The 23,575-nt window shown below is 41.8% G+C and overlaps 3 protein-coding genes across 7 annotated transcripts in view; 2 read left to right on the top strand and 1 right to left on the bottom strand.

Moving 5' to 3' along the window:
* Positions 1-226: 226 nt before the first annotated feature.
* Positions 227-7,140, top strand: LOC124117633 (scavenger receptor class F member 1-like). Of its 4 annotated transcripts, none has more exons than XM_048395815.1 (5): positions 236-406; positions 2,259-2,324; positions 3,673-4,011; positions 5,689-5,797; positions 6,767-7,140. In XM_048395815.1, exons 1-5 carry the CDS (start codon positions 397-399, stop codon positions 7,101-7,103), a joined length of 861 nt encoding a protein of 286 aa, XP_048251772.1. In that variant the 5' UTR covers positions 236-396; the 3' UTR covers positions 7,104-7,140. The 4 variants fall into 4 exon arrangements, 3 of the variants coding, with proteins under 3 accessions (XP_048251772.1, XP_048251770.1, XP_048251773.1); XM_048395813.1 differs by having other exon boundaries at positions 236-445; XM_048395816.1 differs by having other exon boundaries at positions 237-388.
* A 4,075-nt stretch (positions 7,141-11,215) lies between these two features.
* Positions 11,216-15,691, top strand: LOC124126639 (multiple epidermal growth factor-like domains protein 10). Its single transcript, XM_046490130.2, has 5 exons — positions 11,216-11,378; positions 11,875-11,940; positions 12,935-13,273; positions 13,511-13,631; positions 14,112-15,691. Exons 2-5 carry the CDS (start codon positions 11,889-11,891, stop codon positions 14,377-14,379), a joined length of 780 nt encoding a protein of 259 aa, XP_046346086.1. The 5' UTR covers positions 11,216-11,378; positions 11,875-11,888; the 3' UTR covers positions 14,380-15,691.
* Positions 15,692-22,064: 6,373 nt separating this feature from the next.
* The window catches only part of LOC124117639, a 40,522-nt gene continuing 39,011 nt past the window's right edge, over positions 22,065-23,575 (bottom strand). For both annotated transcript variants that reach the window (XM_048395812.1, XM_046479616.2), the window contains one exon: positions 22,065-22,676. In XM_048395812.1, the coding sequence (XP_048251769.1) occupies positions 22,123-22,676 (554 nt within the window). In that variant the 3' untranslated portion in view covers positions 22,065-22,122. The remainder of the gene's footprint in view (positions 22,677-23,575) is intronic.

Genomic DNA, 23,575 nt, shown 5'->3' with positions numbered 1-23,575 from the left:
GAACATAGATCGCCAGACCCTCTGGCACAAGTGTGGAACGGACGATTATTGGGCTATTTTTTTCCACTAGACTCAACGCAATATGACATGATCAGTGCCCATCCTGTTTTATTTTCAACTTCCTGGTGATTGTTGACGATTGTATGTCTGTGACCAGAGTCTTGAATCCAACATGTGCATGGAATTATTTCCTTTCCTTGCACGTGTCAGTGTTGATTTTCATCTTCCTGATAAGGAGGACAGTAACACCAACAGAAGCCTTTGATCCATTGAAACGGTGTTTCCTGTGTAGCACATTAGTCACCAGCCCCCTCAGACACATGTGATGCACATGACTATTGGCCTGCATGTTGTATCAACAGGGACTGTCCGTATAGAAGGCTGGGCTGTAAGTACATGCTGTATTGTAAGTATAGAAGGCTGTGCAGAAAGTATATGCTGTACTGTAAGTATATGCTGGAACTGTAAGTATATGCTGTACTATAAGTATATGATGTGATGTAAGTATATGCTGTACTGTAAGTATATGCTGTATTGTAGGTGTTTGATGTATTGTAGGTGTTTGATGTATTGTAAGTATATGATGATAATGTAAGTATATGCTGTACTGTAAGTATATGTTGGAACTGTAAGTATATGCTGTGATGTAAGTTTATGCTGTACTGTAAGTATATGCTGGAACTGTAAGTATATGATGTGCTGTAAGTATATGGTGTACTGTAAGTATATGCTGTACTGTAAGTATATGGTGTACTGTAAGTGTTTGATGTACTGTAAGTATATGATGGTACTGTAAGTATATGATTACTGTAAGTATATGATCTACTGTAAGTATATGCTGTACTGTAAGTATATGTTGTACTGTAAATATATGTTGGAACTGTAAATATATGATGTGCTATAAGAATAGGCTGTACTGTAAGTATATGATGTACTGTAAGTATATGCTGCACCGTGAGTATAGGCTTGTAATGTAAGTATATGCTGTACTGTAAGTATATGATGTATTGTAGGTATATGCTGGTACTGTAAGTATATGATGTACTGTAAGTATATGCTGGTACTGTAAGCATATGCTGCACTGTAAGTACAGGCTGTACTGTTAGTATATGCTGTACTTTAAGTATATGCGGTACTGTAAGTATATGTTTGTACTGTAAGTATATGATTGTACTGTAAGTATGTGTTGTACTGTAAGTATAGGCTCTCCTGTAAGTATATGTTGCACTGTTCGCATAGGCTGTACTGTAAGTATATCCTGGTACTGTAAGTATAGGTTGTACTGTAAGTATAGGCTGTCCTGTAAGTATAGGCTGTGCTGTAAGTATATGCGGTATTGTAAGTATACTTTGTACTGTAAGCATATGCTGTACTGTAAGTATATGCTGTACTGTAAGTATAGGCTGTCCTGTAAGTATATGTTGCACTGTACGCATAGGCTGTACTGTAAATTTATGATGTACTGTAAGTATAGGCTGTACTGCAAGTATATGATGTACTGTAAGTATAGGTGGTACTGTAAGTATAATTTGTACTGTAAGTTTATGTTGTACTGTAAGTATAGGCTGTGATGTAAGCATGTGCTGTGTTGTTAGTATATGCTGTACTGTAAGTATATGTTGTACTAAGTATACGTTGTACTGTAAATATATGCTGCACTGTGAGTATAGGCTGTACTGTAAGTATATGTTGTACTGTAAGTATATGCTGTACTGCAAGTAAATGATGTACTATGATTATAGGCTGGTAATGTACGCATTTGATGTACTCTAAGTGTAGGCTGTAATGTAAGTATAATCTGTACTGTAAATATATGATGCACTGTGAGTATAGGTTGTACTGTAGGTATATGTTGCACTGTGAGTATAGGCTGTACTGTAAGTATATGCTGTGCTAGAAGTATATGTTGTACTGTAAGTATGTCTGTGTTACATGTATTGTGAAATGAGGTTTAATGCAGACCTTGTGTTATCCCCTTTTTGCCATGGGAAACAGCAGGTACCATCTTTCAACTACTAGTGTTACTAAACAATGTGATACTGATGAGTATTGATAAGGCACTCGGCTCCTTGCAATGGCCAGCCTGTGTATATTCTCAGACTAGTGCGTACACAAAGTGCCACCCTCTTCTGGCCTAACTCTGCAACTCTTTGGTGTCTGCATACCCATTTATCGTTTACGTTTCGGCATCAAACACGTGTTGTTTCGTTGTGTATGTTTAAGGTAATGTTGATGACGTCATTGTTCTTTCACACCAGTTTCAGTCACCATAATGGTCGCCTCGCTCTTGATGTGGATAGGATCATTGGTAATTGCTGCTGAAGGTAAAACATTGTATTGTTAACTTTGCATATCCAGTCTTTATTATTGGTACTACCCTTACATCAGTATATGATATTATTGAAGACAGGCTTGTCTTACGAGATGAGGTGAAATTGTGTTTATCGTGGTGTTCAAGACTATTTAATTTAAATAGCAAAGTGTATACATGTGTATGCACTAGCCCGGACTTCGTTTTGTAATTCAAGTTCACTGAGATACCATGCCACAATATCACATCGATACCCCACTCCGACACTGCATACCGAATACAAGCTGACCAGTTCTTGATTTATCGACTTAATGCCGAGAGGAATGTAACAACATGTGCCCCTTTATGTATTTTGGAATGACGCGGTCAGGCAATTGCATGAACGACCTTCAGCTGACGTTTTGTGAATGTCAAATATTATTTCAACCTAACATATCACCTACGTAATAAAGTTACTATATTCCGTTTGCTGCGAAATCGTACACATGAAATGCAATAGAGATTTAAATCAGAAAACGTCAATTCGTCCTAAATGGCATGAACGTTGTTTATTTCTACTTTCCAACTCGTCAACATAGTTTCAGACATTGTCATGAAATAGAGAAGATATTGTGCAGCAAACCATCAGGTAACTGTTGGTGTTTCTAAGCCTGTTATTACAAGGTTTCTGCGCAATGAACGTAACAGCTGAAGGGCATCGCGGAACACAGTTGTAATCTCAAAACTTCTATAATCCCTCTCTTTTATAATATTAATCTGTAATTCCTGTCTCAACATTGTCAGTGCACAACCTCCGACTTGCAGGGAGTTGGGGGTAGTCCCGTCCGGGATTTGAACCCACACTGCCAGAGTGAGGCACCTAATCGCCTGCACACAAAGTCAGCGATCTAACCCACTCGGCAACCGAGGCTTTTGTCGGACTTTCATTTTTGTGGAGGGCTCGGTGGCTGAGTGGGTGCAGACCCCTTTGTGACAACAGGCATTATAATACACCAACAGTTACATGAGAGTTTGTTTAACTACTTGTTCACTACTTCATGATATATAATTCGATATCTAAGTTTTCATTCACTAGTTTACACTCACTAAACTATCAATATTAACATGTTGGTTGTAAAGTATAGTATAACTTCAAATATATAGCCATTTGTAAATAATAATTACATTTCCATATTTATTATATATATTTTCTCAAAATCAAAGTCAGCAGAATAGTATTGCTAATGAATAATCAGTCCCATATTAAACTTACGTCTACTTACCGCAGTTACGCATGTTTTAATCCTGTATAACAACATTCTTATTATCCATAACATCGTGTTCAAAAATACATTGATGAATACCTACATCTTAACTTTCAGCTGGTCAATGTAAGGATAACCAACACTGTTCAGACTGTGCCAACACGACGGGACACTGCCTCACTGTGTGTGACTCTGGGTATTTTGATCTGAAATGTTTGTCAGTTTGTGACGGATATTGTAAATATAACCTGTGTAGTCAGTCAGACGACGGTGGTGGACGTTGTACCGAGGGATGTATCCCAGGATATCAAGGCAGGAGGTGTAACATACCATGTGACAGTCCAGGAAGTAACTGTACAGCATGCCCAGGTGGTTGTGATGGAGGATATTGTCAGCTGGGCTCCTCCTGTGTGTCTGGATGTGTAGACTCCTACTTCGGGACAGATTGTGAACCTGGTAGGTATTGACTAGGTCAGTATTATTACTCTCCTCAAGTCTATAGTGTATACACCCGAGGGAGCTGCAAATAACTTCTGAGACCCCACTGATCCATTAGCGGGCGTAATAATGGGACTCCCCGCACCTACCCTGACGCACGCACGCAAGCACGCCACCTTTGTCACATGCAGACAAATCATATACCGTCATTACTATCAGTACAACAAAAGTTCCGGTGACATTGAATAAGATTTAATGCAAAGTTATGTTGTTTTATTAAATCTGAAACAATTTCGGTTTGCAACAGATTAAAGACCCCTGTAAGTGTTCAAATGGTTTAATTTGCCATACTGACTTCAGAAAATGCGGGATTTCATAAACCAAAACATGAACTTGCCAAAATGTCAATTTACAAACCAATAGCGTGTGTGTCCATCTCTGGTTGCGATACAAGCAACACATCTTCGTCTCATGGACTGCACCAGGCGTCGCACAAAGTCATGTGGGATATCTGCCCATATCTGCTGGAGCATGTTTCGACGTTCCTGGAGTGTCTGTGGAACACGTGGTTGACATCGAAGGTGTCGATCCATCTCATCCCACATGTGCTCAATTGGTGAGAGATCAGGGAGCGAGCCGGCTAGGGGATGACATTCACGTTGTTTTGTTGAATCCTGAACAAGTCGAGCAATATGAGGCCGGGCGTTGTCAAGTTGAAAGGTAATGCCTGGGCAATGACGACTCAAAAACGGTAGAAGAACAGGGCCGATGATCTCGCCGCAGTAGTGCTGTCCATTGAGATTTCCCTCTACCACCAACAAACGGGTCCTATGTCTTGCTATAACCCCACCCCATACCATAACGCTGCCGCCCCCGAACCAATCTTCTTCCATAACACAATGATTGACGTAACGTTCACCTCGACGTCGGTACACTCGAATCCATCATGAGGTGAAAACGAGACTCGTCAGTGAATATAACGTGTCCCCACTGCATGGCCGTCAAGCGTAGACGTTGTCTGCACCACTGTAGACGTAGTTGACGGTGGTTTCCTGTCACAATGGGACGTCTAGCGAACATTCTGGCGACAATCATTGCACATCTGAGGCGGCGACGTACGGTTTGTGAAGATATTCGTCGAAGGCCAGGGATGCTTCTTGCAGTCATCGTGCTGGCTTGAATCGATTTCGTAGGTGTGTTGTTCGAATCCAGTTGTCTTGTCGATTATTGGTTACGCGTGGCCTGCGATCCTGCTTCAAGCATACCAATGTCTCGCAGACGCTAATTTTCGGATAGGCGTGGCATTTCGTAATGTTGCGTAATTTATTTTTTTTTCTGAGTGGTTGTTGTCAGCACCATGGTAAGCAATGCATATGGAATCCCGTTCACGCACATGTTTTAATATCCATTCTTGGGTAGTGAAATGCATTGGGCTTGCATAAAAGTCAAATTTTGCATGGAATGCATGCTTTTTTGTAGCACTTGCGTTTGTGTGACTTGATTCCATACATGCACTACAATATTGAAAACCAAACTTTACTTGTTTGCAAAATACACTAAAATATTGGTGCCACAGGCACTTATGTTGTTTAATACAATATACACGTTAATAACTCTGTATGTGCAGCTGTCTCTAGATGTATGTTGATGATATGAACTACGTTATCCCTCTACGTTACCGTTATCATGTGTCAGGTGGTACAGTGGGACTAGCTGTAGGACTGTCCACAACAGCTGTCAGTTTCATCGTGTTGATCTTCCTGGCAGTGTGCTGCAAGTGTAGTAAACACTTGAGGCGAATTAGGTGAGTGAGAGAGACATAATATTCCCAGATTTGGGGTCACAATTTGACCTCATACCATTATGGACGCAAGAGCTGATGGAGATCAATGAGGTAGTCAGTCAGGGTGACGTGGATGACTGTCTCATCATGCCCCCACGTCGTGAGATGTTGGTCATATCATAAGCCGAATGGTTCCAAGGCCCATGTTCTAGTAGTACAGGCTGCTGTGATTGAGGCAGCTGAAACATAGCAGTCAAATGTACGCCTTGGCGATTGTTGTTGTCATCATTGAACTGTTCTATAAAATAAAGTAATTTTGTAAAACTACCAAAAAAATAGTAGGGGCATATTACTGGTTATTTTAAGCCTTCAGTAGTAACGCTAATATATAAATTTAATAAAGGGGACACGTGATGAAATATTTGAATGATTGGATGAAGTTGCATGTGAATTATTAGGCATCCTCTACCATGCAACGCATTATCGCCATTCTATTATAATACATAAACTTTAGCTATGACGTACCAAACTGTTCTGTTAGTAAATAAATGAAATTAACTCAACAAGAGTTAGTTGGACATAGCTCTATATTGAAATTAATAGAATAATTCGAACAATGACATTGTTATACACAAAGCCAGGAGGACGGATGCAATTAAGCTACAAGGCGACCCCAGTTGTGATAGTACACAACAATCCGAGCAGTGCATTGTGATAAGGAAGCTTGTTCCAATCCTGAAATGTTTAGTGCACTTTGATTGGAAGGTTCCTTTTAGTGATAATTGAAGTGATATGTCGTTGTGTAGCTGTACACTCTGAGAAACGAGTATTCAACAATTGTGTTTGTAAAACCTTGAATTTGTTGCAAATATTGTAACAAATATTGTTGCAAATATTGCTGCAAATAGTGTTGCAAATATTGTTGCACAGTTTTTTTGCTTAAATGTGGATCCACAATTTATGACATCAATTTTATTTTTTATTTCACAGTGTCACCCAGGAAGAGCATGTTGTGCGCGATTCTGTTGCCGAGATGGGCGATGCCCCTGTCTATGAACTAGAAGGGCATACTGACATCCAACAGACAGAGGACGTTGTGCGCGACTCTGGTGCCGAGACGGGCGATGCCCCTGTCTATGAACTAGAATGGTATACTGACATCCCACTGAAAGACATGGCCATGGATCGTGAGTCACCTGATGGGAACTGTGGAGGTGGAGGCGAAGCTGGTGGTGTGGAGGATGATGTGTATGACGTTGCAGATGGAGGCAAACGGGATCGTGCTGGTGTTATCGGCAATATCTATTCCAAAATATCCCATGCTTAGAAATCAAGTATTTCTTAAATATTGTTTGTTGACTGTTTGTTCATTGCATAGTTCTTAGGTTGATCTGCCACCTATGAGGTCAAATCGATCGAGCATCTGTCCGGAGAGCAGAAGGTTGGTGGTCAGTCCCCTTGCCGTGTCATTCGTGTCATACGTGTCATACGTGTCATACGTGTCATAAAGGTCATACATGGCATACGTGTCTTACGTGTCTTACGTGCCTTACGTGTCATACGTGTCATACGTGTCATACGTGGCATACGTATAATACGTGTCATACGTGTCTTACGTGTCATACGTGTTATACGTGTCATAGTGTCAAACGTGTCAAACGTGTCATACGTTACATTCGTGTCATACGTGTTATACGTGTCATACGTGTCATACGTGTCATTCGTTTAATACGTGACATACGTGTCATACGTGTCATTCGTGTCATACGTGTCATTCGTGTCATACGTGTCAAGAGACGTAAACACATGGTTCATGTTGTGTCCCTGCCTTGTCATCGGCGTTAAGACAGGGCTCGGAGTTAGGTTATTGTGCTTCAGTGAGGTACGCGTGTTAAACTGTGGCTTGATATATCTGTGGTCAACTGTCGTGAGCGAGCCAATACACCCAGCTCACCTCACTTTAGATTGATCAGATTGCATATAGGAAGATATGCTATGATGTTTGGAAATATTGTAATATTTGTAAATATTAAAATGCATGAATATCCAGCATTTTCGTTGCCCGTTTCTTATAAATATTGAGTACTTCAACAGTGGACGTGTTGATTGAGACCGATTTGATAAAATAAATATTTTAATTCAAATGTAGTGTTCAATATGCCATTTTGTGTTTAGAATAGATCGGATGGTCACGCCCTGTGACTGATTGCTGATTGTCATCTTGTCATCTTGACTGAAATACCTTGATCCTTGCTCGTGATTTCCGTAAATAGCGTAAATACCAGGGTAGCTACAATATGGGGTACCTGCAGCGTTAAACTGTCACAGATGTTTATATCAGGTCCAGATTTGAGGCGATCCTGTACTTATCGCAGACAGAACAATTATCACTATAGTACATTGACACATATGGCCTGAGGCGATGCTATACTTACAGCAGTCCGAACACTCATCACTACAGTACATTTACACATATGGCTTGAGGCGATCCTGTGCTTACGGAAGTCAGAACAATCACCACTACAGTGATTTGACACATGTAGATTGAGACGAGTCAGTACTTACCGCAGACAGAACAATCATCACTACAGTACATTGACACATATGACTTGAGGCGATCCTGTACGTACGGCAGTCAGAACAATCACCTCTACAGTACATTGACACGTGTGGCTTGAGGCGATGCTGTTCTCACGGCAGTCAAAACAATCAACTCTACAGTACATTGACACATATGGCTTGAGGCGATCCTGTACGTACGGCAGTCAAAACAATCACCACTACAGTACATTGACACATGTGGCTTGAGGCGATGCTGTTCTCACGGCAGTCAAAACAATCAACTCTACAGTACATTGACACATATGGCTTGAGGCGATCCTGTACGTACGGCAGTCAAAACAATCACCACTACAGTACATTGACACGTGTGGCTTGAGGCGATCCTGTACGTACGGCAGTCAGAACAATCACCACTACAGTACATTGACACGTGTGGCTTGAGGCGAGTCAGTACTTACCGCAGACAAAACAATCACCACTACAGTACATTGACACATGTGGCTTGAGGCGATGCTGTTCTCACGGCAGTTAAAACAATCAACTCTACAGTACAGTGACACATATGGCTTGAGGCGATCCTGTACGTACGGCAGTCAAAACAATCACCACTACAGTACATTGAGACATGTGGCTTGAGGCGATCCTGTACGTACGGCAGTCAGAACAATCACCACCACAGTGATTTGACACATGTGGATTGAGGCGAGTCAGTACTTACCGCAGTCAGAACAATCACCACTACAGTACATTGACACATGTGGATTGAGGCGAGTCAGTACTTACCGCAGACAGAACAATCTCACTACAGTACAGTGACACATGTGGCCTGAGGCGATGCTGTACTTACGGCAGTCAGAACAATCATCACTACAGTACATTGACACATGTGGCTTGAGGCGATGCTATACTTACAGCAGACAGAACAGGGATGAAGCCATGCTATAAGCCTTTCCCTTCAACTAACTTAATACAAATGACAAAATATGACATTTCACACTTTCTCAATCATATCTTCTGAGGAGTAGCCGGGAGCAACACTTCTTGTGTTAAGTAAGTTTATCCCTTTTTTGTCGGCAGAGCGTTATGCTCCTGCTAATTGCGTTGTTGAACTGATCCTTCATTGAACAAACATCATTCAGATTGAGCAGGACGTTGAATTAATTGTGTGATAAACAACCGATCCCCTTAGTAACGTCTCACAACGAGCACAGCTTATTGGCTGATCACGTCATGATGTTGAATTTATTGTGTGATAAACAACCGATCCCCTTAGTAACGTCTCACAACGAGCACAGCTTATTGGCTGATCACGTCATGATGTTGAATTTATTGTGTGATAAACAACAGATCCCCTAAGTCACGTCTCACAAGGAGCACAGCTGATTGGGAGATCACGTCATGATGTTGAATTTATTGTGTGATAAACAACCGATCCCCTAAGTCACGTCTCACAACGAGCACAGCTTATTGGGAGATCACGTCTTATCAGGAATCATTGCATAGTCGGGGCGCATTGGGGTTGGGTGGTCGGGTTAACTGTTTGATACATGTTTACATCATACGCACATCTCGTCAGGATTACTGCCTTGGTGATCAGCGGTAGAGCGGGGAAAACGTATCAAGAAAAACACACAACTATTCCAGGAAGTATAATTGTACAGTGTATAAACCCATGGTTCAATGTATTCAAATCGTTCGATATTGGTTTACTTCTACCAGTATCGTCAAGTCCTTAGTTCCGCAGTGTCTAACAACTTCCTCCTGTACATGTGGTGTACCTTTCACATCTACAGTCAAGTTGATACGCTCAGTTGTAGGGAGAAATGAGGCGGTCGGGTGTCCTAGTGGTTAAAAGCGTTCGCTCGTCACGCCAAAGACCCGGGTTCGATTCCCGACATGGGTACAATGTGTGAAGCCAATTTCTGGTGTCCCCATCGTGGTATTGCTAGAATATTGCTAAAAGCGGCGTAAAAGCATACTCACTCACTCACTCACTGTAAGGAGAAGTTAAGGGTAGCCCTGTATTATATGGCATAAAATTCAATGCAGATGTGTAGCTCTCGGGAGTGCCATATCCCTTTGCCTCCCCGGGTCATACCATGAACCTATTTTTGTTTCTTCCAATCCCACATGTTCCTCAAGGATAATGTTTCTCAGTTTGTCAGGGTTGCACTTGGGTCGTAGACGTCTAAAACCCGCTTCACCTCTGTCTCTAACACCTTTAACTAAAGAAACATACACCAGTGAGTTAGCAGGGTGGCACTGGGGTCGTAAACGTCTAACAAACCCATCACTTCAGGCTCTACAACCCTTAACACCAGTGAGTTAGCGTGTTTTAGCTTCATGCAATAATAAACGGTATTTCAGTAACGTGAAAGGCTATGTGGGCGTGTCTTAGACGTTTACTTCAGTGGAACGCTGACAAACCTGGAGCGAGAATCGGGGACACATGTTTATGAGATAGAATCAATCGTACAAGGTACACTGGATTTATGAGAGCTGTCTGTGGTTATGGAAATGATTTTTGTATTACTGAAATACTGATTAAGCCAGTATGAAACAGACGCTGATCCACTCACTGGTGGACCTGGTTTAGGGGTTTCAGGTCGGGGACCAGCGGGATGAAGTTGAAAGATGGTATGTCCTGTTCCAACGTTTAATTTGAAAACTTTGTCACAACCTTGCACCTTTTTGTGTCTATCTGATATATGATATTTTACATAAACAAAAAAAATGAACTGAAAGGTTGTGTAAAAGTAATTATGAAACAGGTTATTAATATAATGATCAATGTTATGTTATACGTATTCATGGGGTAATATTTCCTTATTTGTTGGTGACATTGTTAATTTTTAGGGGGAAATAAAGCCGTCAACGGGAGACATGCATCTCTGTGGTTGTGAAACAAGGATGCTATATGTGCAACACATCCATCAACAGCCACCTGACGCCTGTGTGACACAGAACATCATTTGATCATATACAGCTGGTCTGCATAGTCTACCAACGGGACACATATGTATATCAGGCGAACTTTGATGTGAGTACATGGTTTGGTTATATATGAGGTGTAAAGGGGTTTTCATGTCGCACTAGAGGTGACTGAACGTGTAAGCTACGAGCATGCAGATGTGTGTGTGTGTGTGTGTGTGTGTGTGTGTGTGCGTGTATGTGTGTGTGTGTGTGTGTGTGTGTGTACGTGTGTGTGTGTACGTGTGTGTGTGTACGTGTGTGTGTGTGTGTACGTGTGTGTGTGTACGTGTGTGTGTGTACGTGTGTGTGTGCGTGTGTGTGTTACTTCTGACTGATGCCAGGCACATAATACAGCATTGATCTCCTAACAACGTGGATCTTCTGTATATTCCAAGAAAGGGGAGTGTACACATGTACAACACTCTGCTGGACAAACTCTGCAACGCTTGTTTTCTGTACAGCCATTGCACGTCCATGTTCTAAGTCCTTGCATCAGCAAGTGTTGCTTCACCCTGTATATTAATGGGCAATGTTTGTTTTGTCACTTACGTCTTCTTTAGCAGTTCAGGTCAACGGGATGGTCGTCTCGCTGCTGTTGTGGATGGCATGCGTGGTAATTGCTACTGAAGGTAAAACCTTGTGTTCATAATAGTGTTCATCTACTCTTTTTATTTGATAGTATGCATACGTTAGTATACATAAGTGGTATTCAGATATTGTAATATTAATGAAGACTGGATTTTCTTAGGAGATGGGGTGAAACATTATTTCACTTGTTTAGCAGCATGTTTGAGCATGGCTGACTTACTGGTCCAGATGTGTTCCAGTTCTATAACCATGCTCCAGTTTAACATTAATGAGTGAGTGAGTGAGTATGGTTACACGCAGCTTTTTGCAATATTCCAGCAATATCACTGCCGGTGACACCAGAAATGGGCTTCACGCATTGTACCCATGTTGGGAATGGAACTCGGTTCTTCGGCGTGACTAGCGAACGCGTTAACCACTAAGCTACCCGACCGATAAGGCTATGTACCGTATTTTAATATAGTTTGGTATGGCGTTGCCTGGGACCGAATCACCGACCTTGCGTTCTCCGGGCCCACAACACAGAGTTTGTGATAGTCGTATGAATGTCAAATGCATTTGTTTTGTTTTTTCATTGTGATGTGTCACTCGCTTGAGTTTCAAATTTCTCGACTGCATGCAATCATTTTTACTCACTACTGAACAACCATTTGTTTGTTTGTGGTTTAACGCAGCACTAAGCAATATTCCAATCTGGACCGGACAATGCAGTGATTGCCATTATTGGCATCGAGCTGGGCAACAGAGATATGATGCCATGCATCAACCAAATCAGTGAACCTGACTATACGATCATATTAACCGGCACTCACTGAACTATTGATATGAACACAGATGTGCTAAGGTGTAGCTGGTCTTGTTTCAATTATCTAGGTTAAGTCAGTTCTGCATATTTATCTAAGACATCGATATATTTTGGTATAGGAATAATCATCCTTGTAAGTTGCTTACCGTAGTCTTAATAAACATCATACTCAGTATCCACTAAATCCTATTCTCGAAAATGTTACGAAATACCTATATCTTAACTTTCAGCTGGCCAATGTAAGGATAACCAACACTGTTCAGACTGTGCCAACACGACGGGACACTGCCTCACTGTGTGTGACTCTGGGTATTTTGATCTGAAATGTTTGTCTGTTTGTGACGGGTATTGTAAATATAACCTGTGTAGTCAGTCAGACGACGGTGGTGGACGTTGTACCGAGGGATGTATCCCAGGATATCAAGGCAGGAGGTGCAACATACCATGTGACAGTCCAGGAAGTAACTGTACAGCATGTTCAGGTGGTTGTGATGGAGGATATTGTCAGCTGGGCTCCTTCTGTGTGTCTGGATGTGTAGACTCCAACTACGGGACCGACTGTGAATCTGGTAGGTGGCTGACATATAACAAGGTCAATACTAATACTATCCCCAAGTCTATATTGTATATTCCCCCCGAGGTTTTTTTTAATTGCGTGTGATTGCAGGGGTCATATTCGTGTACAGTGGTAATGTCGGACAGTCGGCAGGAGCTGCCACTTGCATCGTAACGATCTTCCTGGTTGGGCCAAGTTGTTCAAGAAGCCCCTGCTACTGCATTTACAAATTAACTTTGTTCTTTGTTAGGTGATAACGTGGAACTGACGATATCACTATCTACAGGGCTAGCTACAGCATCGGCGGTTTTCATTGTGATGGTTGTCGTGGCTTGGTGCTGCAGTTATTGTCAAAGCTTGATGAACGACAGGTGAGTGAGTGACACAGACATGATGTTGTAAAACTGAAATACTGAACTCACATGTGACGTTAATCTCTCATTCAAGTCAATGTAAGATCTTGATAGGTCACCAGCAAACCACACTTGACGTAAAAGGCGACTATGCTTGTCGTAAGAGGCAACTTACGGGATCGGGTGGTAGGTTCGTGACTTGGTTGATGCATGTGATCGTAGCCAAATTGCGTAGATACTTATGATGCTAATCATTGCCTGGATGGTCTGATCCAGACTCTATTTAGCCATATAGTTGGATATTGCGGAGCATGGCGTTAAAGAAACAACAGATGAAACATATCGGAAACAAACATCATATTCTCAGTCTCGTTTTCCGTCAGGAGACTTATATCTCCATTGTTTCCTCGTAACATGATTTATCTTCAGTGAAGAAATCTTGCATGCAATTACTTTTAAGATCACCTGAGTAAGCTAACCAATCAGTTCACCTTTCAGCTTTCAGCTTTACGTCACGCCTACCCACGACATGCATGCTCTAACAGGGGTCAGTGATGCTCCTCAATATGATGTTGTTGACGAAGTAAAGATGTACGATGCGCTCACTGGTGAGGGGCAAGCAGGCTGTGACATTCGTTCCGGGTATGTGGGGCTGAGGTCGGTGCAGCATGCCACCATATCACGTGATCTGGAAAATGCTGACTCAGCTGAACCGGGAACCTCATCAGTGACCTGTGGGCGTGTAGGTGCTACGTCGTGTGTTTAAAATCATGACGTTATAGAAGCAGAGGATGAAGATGTATCTGTTGTTGATTTACACCTACGCATCAAGCTTCACAGTGGCAACATACTGAGATGCTGCGAGCGGCCACCGTTCTAGTTATGTTCAAGTACTTTCAATAAAACCCAAATTTGTCAACCGAACGCAGGATGAAACTATCGCTGCATCACTTTGGATCATATTATTTTAGATTTTAGTCAAGGATCTAGAGGCCTTAAATGACTTGTGATTCAACGAGCGCGAACATCGTGCTGACAATACAAGGCCAATATCTGCATATGTTAGAAGCAAGGACGAGCCTTCTATAGCTGCGTGTAAAGCTGAAGAAAACTGGAACTGCTGTGTTCCGCGGTCTGTAGCAATACCCAAGTCACATGGTGCAGAGACATTGAACAATTCACTCATTGTGTCAATGTTACAAATAGTCCTAACCTGTTTCCGTCTGCTCTGCTTTACTCTATGCAACATAGATAATCTAGTTTCCCCTTTATATGCCTGAACAGAAGAATTGGGAATCCAAATACTGTCAACAGGTTATTTGTAATTGCATCTGCTATTGTTAAGACATTAAAGGACACGAATCAGCCCTGCAACGAGGTGACAAACAATAAACACATTCATGTTGTCACTTCCTGTTTTGTGGTGATATTAAACCAGTTGCATCTTCAATACTAGCCTATGCTAATAGATGACGACCTGAGAATGATTTCATGATTAAAAGAACGCCTGAACACCTTTTAGCTTACTGAAAGTTAATCAATTGACGTGACTGGACGGCCGTTTTTATGCATGACATGTATTGCCATATCATTGAGACACTATCATGAATACACTCTCAATTCAATGAGGATTTTAAGGATATGAGTGTCCTTAAATGACACATTGTGAATTGAAATAACCATTGTCCAAACGATATGAAAGTGTCCGGCGGCCGTGAAGGAAAAAATCTGATCTAGTCTATATGTACTTCTGGCAGGTTTCAAACAAGAGAAGAGCACACTTCTCAACGCCTGAAAAAAAAAAAGAAAAAAAAAAGACACATCAACATTCAATATATGATGCACTACATGATATCGTAAACTGCTTCCTTGTGTTTTAAACTGAAACTAGTGCGGGAGTGAGAGTGTTACACCGCGTGCAGTAATAACCAAGACACATCATATATAGGTGTTACACATTGAGCCAATATCATTGGTCATGCTTGGTTCTAGCATTACTCCACAACCAGTACCACGCTCCTTGATATGCATACCACTGGCCCACGTAACTTGGCTTATATATGGACGAGGGGTGGTCGGGTAACCTAGTGGTTAAAGCGTTCGCTCATCACACCGAAGACCCGGGTTCGATTTCCGACATGGATACAATGTGTGAAGCCCATTTATGGTGTCCCTTTCCGTGATATTGCTGGAATATTGCTAAAAGCGGCACTCACTCACTCACTCACTATCTCATTCACGCACATATGGATGGGCGAGTTTTGTTTCAATTAGAAGTGGGCAGCACTTCACTTATAGACGTCTACCGTGGTTTGGTGCTAACAAATCTAGAGCAAAATCAGACCAAATCTGGGATTCGAACCCACTATCATCGGTCTATGTCACGTGTATCTATTGAACATACAATATCAATATGTTGGCTGGTCTGCAATAATGTTTCACGCGATTCTCACTACATGCCAGATCGTATAGCTTAACCTTTGTGAAACTAGGTCATTGTTTTGAACAATCAGGAAATATTTCCTGAGATTAGATTCTGGCGCATAACGACTATCATCCTTGTGACACCAGCAAACCTGACAGGCAAATGAATTAAACGTAAAGGAAACTGGAACTGCTGTGTGAGAGAAACATCCATAATATTCGTAGATCGTATATAAATGACCAGGTGAAAGTGCTGAAATCACACGCTATGTATTCGGCTTCCAAAGCGCATCTGTCTTTTCACTGGTTAGGATGCCTACAAGGTGACCAGGTTTCGTGTTAAATCACGGGTCCACGTGGTAAAGTAGTATACAATTATTGCCACTCTGACAGTATATAATATCGACTAGTGTTTTAGATCTGTGATTATAGTTTGTTTTGTTTATGTATAATGGATAGAAGTCCATATTATCACTCCAAAGTGATGGCATATATCCTGCAGGGGAATCAAGCAGGAAGCAGTAGCAGGTAAGTCTCCATAATCCCCAGTAAGGTGGTATTGCTTTGAATGCTGGTAACTCTACTCTGGATATAATATGTTTAACACATATTTTCAACAATATTTGTTTTCATTTTGACCTGGTTTGTGTTACACCTAATCCTATAGTTCTCTTCTTGTCTCACACGTACGTAGGGTGTCATTCCAGATTTTGACCATTTCGTGGAAGGTCGATGACAACACGACAAAACGCAATGGTGTTTGTTTTAATACATAAATAAAGATGTCAGAATAGTACATGTATAATCATTTTGTTCAGTAACGACAGACAGGGTTGTTTTCTGTATTTTCTATTTGCAACAGATGCGGCATACGAATGCCAAAACCAAGAAGACACCATTCCACCAGGTGAAGACACCAGGTGGCCACAAGGGCCCCGAGGGAAATCTTGTATAACGTAGTCGACTTACACCCGCTTACATCGTGCCAGTGACTTCCTGGAAACAGAAAACATTTGCCATATAATTTCTGACCTTATACTCTTGGACATAATTGTTCCTAAGTTGTTCTTCAAAATAGCCTAATTGTGATATAATTGCATAACCAAGCATGTCAAAACAATTCATGTTATAACAGTTAAGCTAATATTTCATCTTCATACATTGGCGTTTCATTTATTTCTTATGTGACGTTCAATTACACTTTCTAAAATGCAAATGACCAAAACTGTTTTTTCCAATGCTAGCGTGAATCACCTCTCATGATATAAGGCCGTCTATGACTACTAAATTGGAAAAACATGTCACTTTAAGCAGTTCTGTCAGAATATGACCTCAGCACCTCCTTGTTGTTAGGGCCGCTTTATTTCGTACGTGACTCTATTGTTTACAAGCCTACAACGTCATAGACAAACCTGCGATCAACCAGCCAGTGCACAGAAGTCCTGCCGTGACACATACAGTGTAGTAGTATAAACATAAGTCCTGCCGTGACACATACAGTGTAGTAGTATACACAGAAGTCCTGCCGTGACACATACAGTGTAGTAGTATACACAGAAGTCCTGCCGTGACACATACAGTGTAGTAGTATACACAGAAGTCCTGCCGTGACACATACAGTATAGTAGTATATACAGAAGTCCTGCCGTGACACATACAGTGTAGTAGTATAAATAGAAGTCCTGCCGTGACACATACAGTGTAGTAGTATACACAGAAGTCCTGCCGTGACACATACAGTGTAGTAGTATACATAGAAGTCCTGCCGTGACACATACAGTATAGTAGTATATACAGAAGTCCTGCCGTGACACACACAGTGTAGTAGTATACACAGAAGTCCTGCCGTGACACATACAGTGTAGTAGTATACACAGAAGTCCTGCCGTGACACATACAATGTAGTAGTATACACAGAAGTCCTGCCGTGACACATACAGTGTAGTAGTATACACAGAAGTCCTGCCGTTACACATACAGTGTAGTAGTATACACAGAAGTCCTGCCGTGACACATACAGTGTAGTAGTATACACAGAAGTCCTGCCGTGACACATACAGTGTAGTAGTATACATAGAAGTCCTGCCGTGACACATACAGTGTAGTAGTATACACAAAAGTCCTGCCGTGACACATACAGTGTAGTAGTATACACAGAAGTCCTGCCGTGACACATACAGTGTAGTAGTATACACAGAAGTCCTGCCGTGACATATACAGTGGAGTAGTATACACAGAAGTCCTGCCGTGACACATACAGTGTAGTAGTATACATAGAAGTCCTGCCGTGACACATACAGTATAGTAGTATATACAGAAGTCCTGCCGTGACACACACAGTGTAGTAGTATACACAGAAGTCCTGCCGTGACACATACAGTGGAGTAGTATACACAGAAGTCCTGCCGTGACACATACAGTGTAGTAGTATACACAGAAGTCCTGCCGTGACACATACAGTGTAGTAGTATACACAGAAGTCCTGCCGTGACACATACAGTGTAGTAGTATACACAGAAGTCCTGCCGTGACACATACAGTGTAGTAGTATACACAGAAGTCCTGCCGTGACACATACAGTGTAGTAGTATACACAGAAGTCCTTCCTGCCGTGACATATACAGTGTAGTAGTATACACAGAAGCCCTTCCTGCCGTGACACATACAGTGTAGTAGTATACACAGAAGTCCTGCCGTGACACATACAGTGTAGTAGTATACACAGAAGTCCTGCCGTGACACATACAGTGTCGTAGTATACATAGAAGTCCTGCTGTGACACATACAGTGTAGTAGTATACATAGAAGTCCTGCCGTGACACATACAGTGTAGTAGTATACACAGAAGTCCTGCCGTGACACATACAGTGTAGCAGTATACACAGAAGTCCTGCCGTGACACATACAGTGTAGTAGTATACACAGAAGTCCTGCCGTGACACATACAGTGTAGTAGTATACACAGAAGTCCTGCCGTGACACATACAGTGTAGTAGTATACACAGAAGTCCTGCCGTGACACATACAGTGTAGTAGTATACACAGAAGTCCTGCCGTGACACATACAGTGTAGTAGTATACATAGAAGTCCTGCTGTGACACATACAGTGTAGTAGTATACACAGAAGTCCTGCCTGCCGTGACATATACAGTGTAGTAGTATACACATAAGTCCTGCTGTGACACATACAGTGTAGTAATATACATAGAAGTCCTGCGTGACACAAACAGTGTAGTAGTATACACAGAAGTCCTGCCGTGACACACACAGTGTAGTAGTATACACAGAAGTCCTGCTGTGACACATACAGTGTAGTAATATACATAGAAGTCCTGCGTGACACAAACAGTGTAGTAGTATACACAGAAGTCCTGCCGTGACACATACAGTGTAGTAGTATACACAGAAGTCCTGCCGTGACACATACAGTGTAGTAGTATACGTCCCTCATGCGAGGGCAACAGCATAACGCAGTGCACATCAGGATAGGGAAGATGATGAGGAGTGCACCTTGCACAATCAGATATACGTTTAGGATGTAACTGCTAGCACAGTCGTTAAAGTACACCACACCTGGAATAATAGAGTACAGGTATACAGATTGTAAAGAAAGCGAAAGTACACTTTACTTATACCCCACATGACAAACTTAAGGGCAAGCATCATTCCTTGATCTATCGGGTTTAGTGATAAACCGGGGTGACCGTGGACATAGTTACATATATATCCTCAGAGGTTCGGGTCAATTTGTCAAAACTGGCATGTGAGCTTTACTGAGAAAATAATATGTGAAATGCTGGTTATCCTCATTGGTAAGATATACTATTTGGGAGTCAGATATTTAGTAAGCAGTACTTTATAGAAGTAGGCATTCCCATGGGCACCACGTTTCATGTTTAATGTCTCAAAGTATATTGACAGAGTTTGGACAAATACGGTTTCTCATATATATATCCATGGTGACGTTTCTTTTGCGGTTCAGTATATGTATATCAACCAAGAATACCTAGTTATCTGTATGTGATTCAGTGCAAGCTGTGAGCGTGCAAGGTGCTCAGGGTGGAGGCTACATCCTTCACAGTTTGACTTAGTAAGTACCTTAAGTACCTTACAGCACTTATAATACTGCTATTGTTGTTGTTTCCTGGTGCACTCAGCAGTGATCCCCCTGTATGAAGGCGTACTTTAACTCATTGAGTCGAGAACAAATAGATAGATATAACACGTTCCGACTATAACTATGCCCCATTGCTTGACATAACACGTTCCGACAATAACCATGTCCTCAATGGATGATACAACACGTTCCGACTGTAACCATGCCCCATTGGTTTACATAACACTTTCCCACTATGACCATGCCCAATGGGTTGATATAACACGTTCCATCTATAACTATGCCCCCATGATTGACATAACACGTTCCGACTATAATCATGCCCCATTGGTTGATATAACACGTTCCGACTATAACTATGCCCTTATGGTTGACATAACACGTTCCGAATATAACTATGCCCCATTGGTTGACATAACACGTTCCGACTATAACAATGCCCCATCGGTTGGCATAACACGTTCCAACTATAGGCATGCTCCATTGGTTGATACAACACGTTCCGACTATAACAATACCCTATGGTTGACATAACACGTTCCGACTATAACTATGCCCCATTGGTTGGCATAACACGTTCCGACTATAGGCACGCTCCATTGGTTGATACAACACGTTCCGACTATAACAATACCCTATGGTTGACATAACACGTTCCGACTATAACTATGCCCCATTGGTTGATATAACACGTTCCGACTATACGCAAGTACCTTTGGTTGATATAACATGTTCCGACTTTGCTCATGCCCCATTGGTTGACATAGCACGTTCCGACTATAACTATGCCCCTATGGTTGATATAACACGTTCCGAATATAACTATGCCCCATTGGTTGACATAACACGTTCCGACTATAACAATGCCCCATCGGTTGATATAACTCGTTCCGATTATAACCATGCCCCTATGGTTGATAGAAGACGTTCTGACTATAACCATGTCCCATTGGTTGATATAACACGTTTGCACTATACGCAAGCACCTTTGGTTGATATGACTTGTTCCGACTTTGATAATGCTCCCATGGTTGATACAACACGTTCCGACTATAACTATGCCACTATGGGTGATATAACACGTTCCGATTATAACTATGCCACTATGGTTGATATAACACGTTCAGATTATAACTATGTCCCTACGGTTGATATTCCACGTTCCGACTATAACCATGCCCCAATGGTTGATTCAACACGTTCCGACTTTACGCAGGCACCTATGCTTGATATAACATGTTCGAGCTTCTCTCATGCCCCATTGGTTGATATAACACGTACCGACTATACTCATGCCCCCATGGTTAACATTACATGTTTCCACTATAACCATGCCCCTATGATTTATATAACACGTTCCGACTATAACTTTGCTCCTATGGTGGATATAACACGTTCCGACTATAACTATACCCTATGGTTGATGTACCATGTTCCGACTATAACCATCCCCTTGTGGTTGATATAACACGTTCCCACTTTGCTCATGCTTCACTAAACAGTCAGTAATGCCACTGTTGGTTGTGCTTCACTAAACAGTCAGTAATGCCACTGTTGGTTGTGCTTCACTAAGCAGTCAGTAATGCCACTGTTGACTGTGCTTCTCTAAACAGTCAGTAATGCCACTGTTGGTTGTGCTTCACTAAGCAGTCAGTAATGCCACTGTTGGCTGTGCTTCACTAAACAGTCAGTAATGCCACTGTTGGCTGTGCTTCACTAAACAGTCAGTAGTGTCTCTGCTGTTGGTGTTGCTTTACTAAACAGTCAGTAATGAATGGTGGGGTTTATTCTGCAGTAGAATTTGTTTATAAGATAAACATCGTGGGAAGACGGTTGTTGTGACACGTGGAATCCCTGACACACGCACGCACGCTTCCCCTTATCACTCGCGAAACAACAAACTCGCAGCATATGCAGATCATTTATTGGTTATGAAATAACATTTAGTGCAGCTATTTCATCTCCCCTTATGGAGCCATCATCTTCTGCAGGACAGCACTGACTGCATCAGGGGAGCCAATCTGGATGATGTTGGACGGTCCCGAAGCAATTAGGTGGATTGTAGAATTGGCATCTACTTCCGAGATAGCAACGACAAATACCTCAGCTTTGGCTTTCAGAGAACCAATACTGGCAGCAATGGCCCCCCGGTCTTCCATTGTGGTGTACCCATCGGTAAACATGATGACCTTGTTGTCAGCGTCATTGCGGTCGCCATTTATAATTGTACTTGTAGCCAGCTTGATGGCATCTCCAATGTTCGTAGAGGGACCCTCTTCGTATGTTTGCTGCTGGAGAGCTGCCAGAACCCCCGACTTGTTGTTGCTATATTCAGTGAATCTGAATACCACCCTAGCGTTTGAAGAAAACGCTATCAATGCAACGTTAACAGCATCACGGCCTATGGTGGTAGAGTTTACCATACTCTCTTGGAATCGTTTCATTTCGTCAAAGTTGGGTTTGCCGATGGAGCTCGACACATCTTCTACAATCAGGATGTCTAGCTTCCGGGCACTGGAGACTGGAAAACAAACGTACAATAGGTAAAGATTGTTCCTAGTTTGTAGATGAAGGGACTTTGTTGTTTGTTAAAATGTTACACATATATAGATAGGATAAATAGAAAGATAAATTTATCAATATAAGCGATTAAGGAGAACGAGGATGGTTGGCTCTATTGTCTGAAATGATTCTCCGTGTGAGGGTGTCAATACCGTGAATTTCTTGTTTTGTCCAATAAAAAACACCAAAAGAATACGAAAGGATAGGTATAGCAAAAGGATTTGTTTCTTTAACTTTATGGCGAGCATTCAGCTCTAAACTCCAGATTTCGTTCAGTCTACATTTATATTCTGACCGAAGGTTTTCCTTGATATGGCTAATTTGGAGTTTATGATTATTATTGACACTAAATGTATTGAGCATCTTCCACATATGCTGCTGCTGCAACTACAACTACTTCTGCTACAAAAATAAGTTCTCAACCGTGAAGAGTGCACTTCCTATGACTAGTGTTACTGAACCACTGTTCATAGAGGCAACAATTGTGAAAGTTGAGATAATCAGGACATTGTCTTCATGACAGTTTTAGAAGGGTGGAAATCAGTGTCTGCGCGCCATGAAAGTTGTTGAAGTGTCATAATCAGTGTGTGAACACCGTAAATATTTTTGAAGGTTGTTAATCAGTGTTTGGACGCAATGGCTGTTTGTAAAGGGGGTTAATTAGTGTGTGAACGCCATGGCGGTTTGTAAAAGGTGATAATCAGGTAGTGGTCGCTATGACAGCTTCAAAGGGGTGATAATCAGAATATGGTTTCCATAACAGTTCCGAATGAGGGAAAATTTGTCCACCGTCGCCATGGCAGTTTCAATGAATATATCCGCCAAGATAGTTCTTCCTGTATGAACATCAGGGTATAT

The sequence above is a fragment of the Haliotis rufescens genome, unplaced genomic scaffold, assembly GCF_023055435.1.
Source record: "Haliotis rufescens isolate VD_foot unplaced genomic scaffold, xgHalRufe1.0.p SCAF_149, whole genome shotgun sequence".
NCBI classification, from domain to species: Eukaryota; Metazoa; Mollusca; class Gastropoda; order Lepetellida; family Haliotidae; genus Haliotis; species Haliotis rufescens.
Note: the sequence above shows the minus strand (reverse complement) of the source record. Positions and strands in the feature narration are given on the sequence as shown.

Bases quoted from the DNA above. Each gene is read 5' to 3' on its own strand.
- LOC124117633 (XM_048395813.1), top strand. From the start codon at position 397: ATGCTGTATTGTAAGTATAGAAGGCTGTGCAGAAAGTATATGCTGTAC. The intron at 446-2,258 runs GTAAGTATATGC...CTTTCACACCAG, and splicing joins CAGAAAGTATATGCTGTACT to TTTCAGTCACCATAATGGTC. The intron at 5,798-6,766 runs GTGAGTGAGAGA...TTTATTTCACAG, and splicing joins AAACACTTGAGGCGAATTAG to TGTCACCCAGGAAGAGCATG.
- LOC124126639 (XM_046490130.2), top strand. From the start codon at position 11,889: ATGGTCGTCTCGCTGCTGTTGTGGATGGCATGCGTGGTAATTGCTACT. The intron at 11,941-12,934 runs GTAAAACCTTGT...CTTAACTTTCAG, and splicing joins CGTGGTAATTGCTACTGAAG to CTGGCCAATGTAAGGATAAC. The intron at 13,632-14,111 runs GTGAGTGAGTGA...TTCACCTTTCAG, and splicing joins CAAAGCTTGATGAACGACAG to CTTTCAGCTTTACGTCACGC.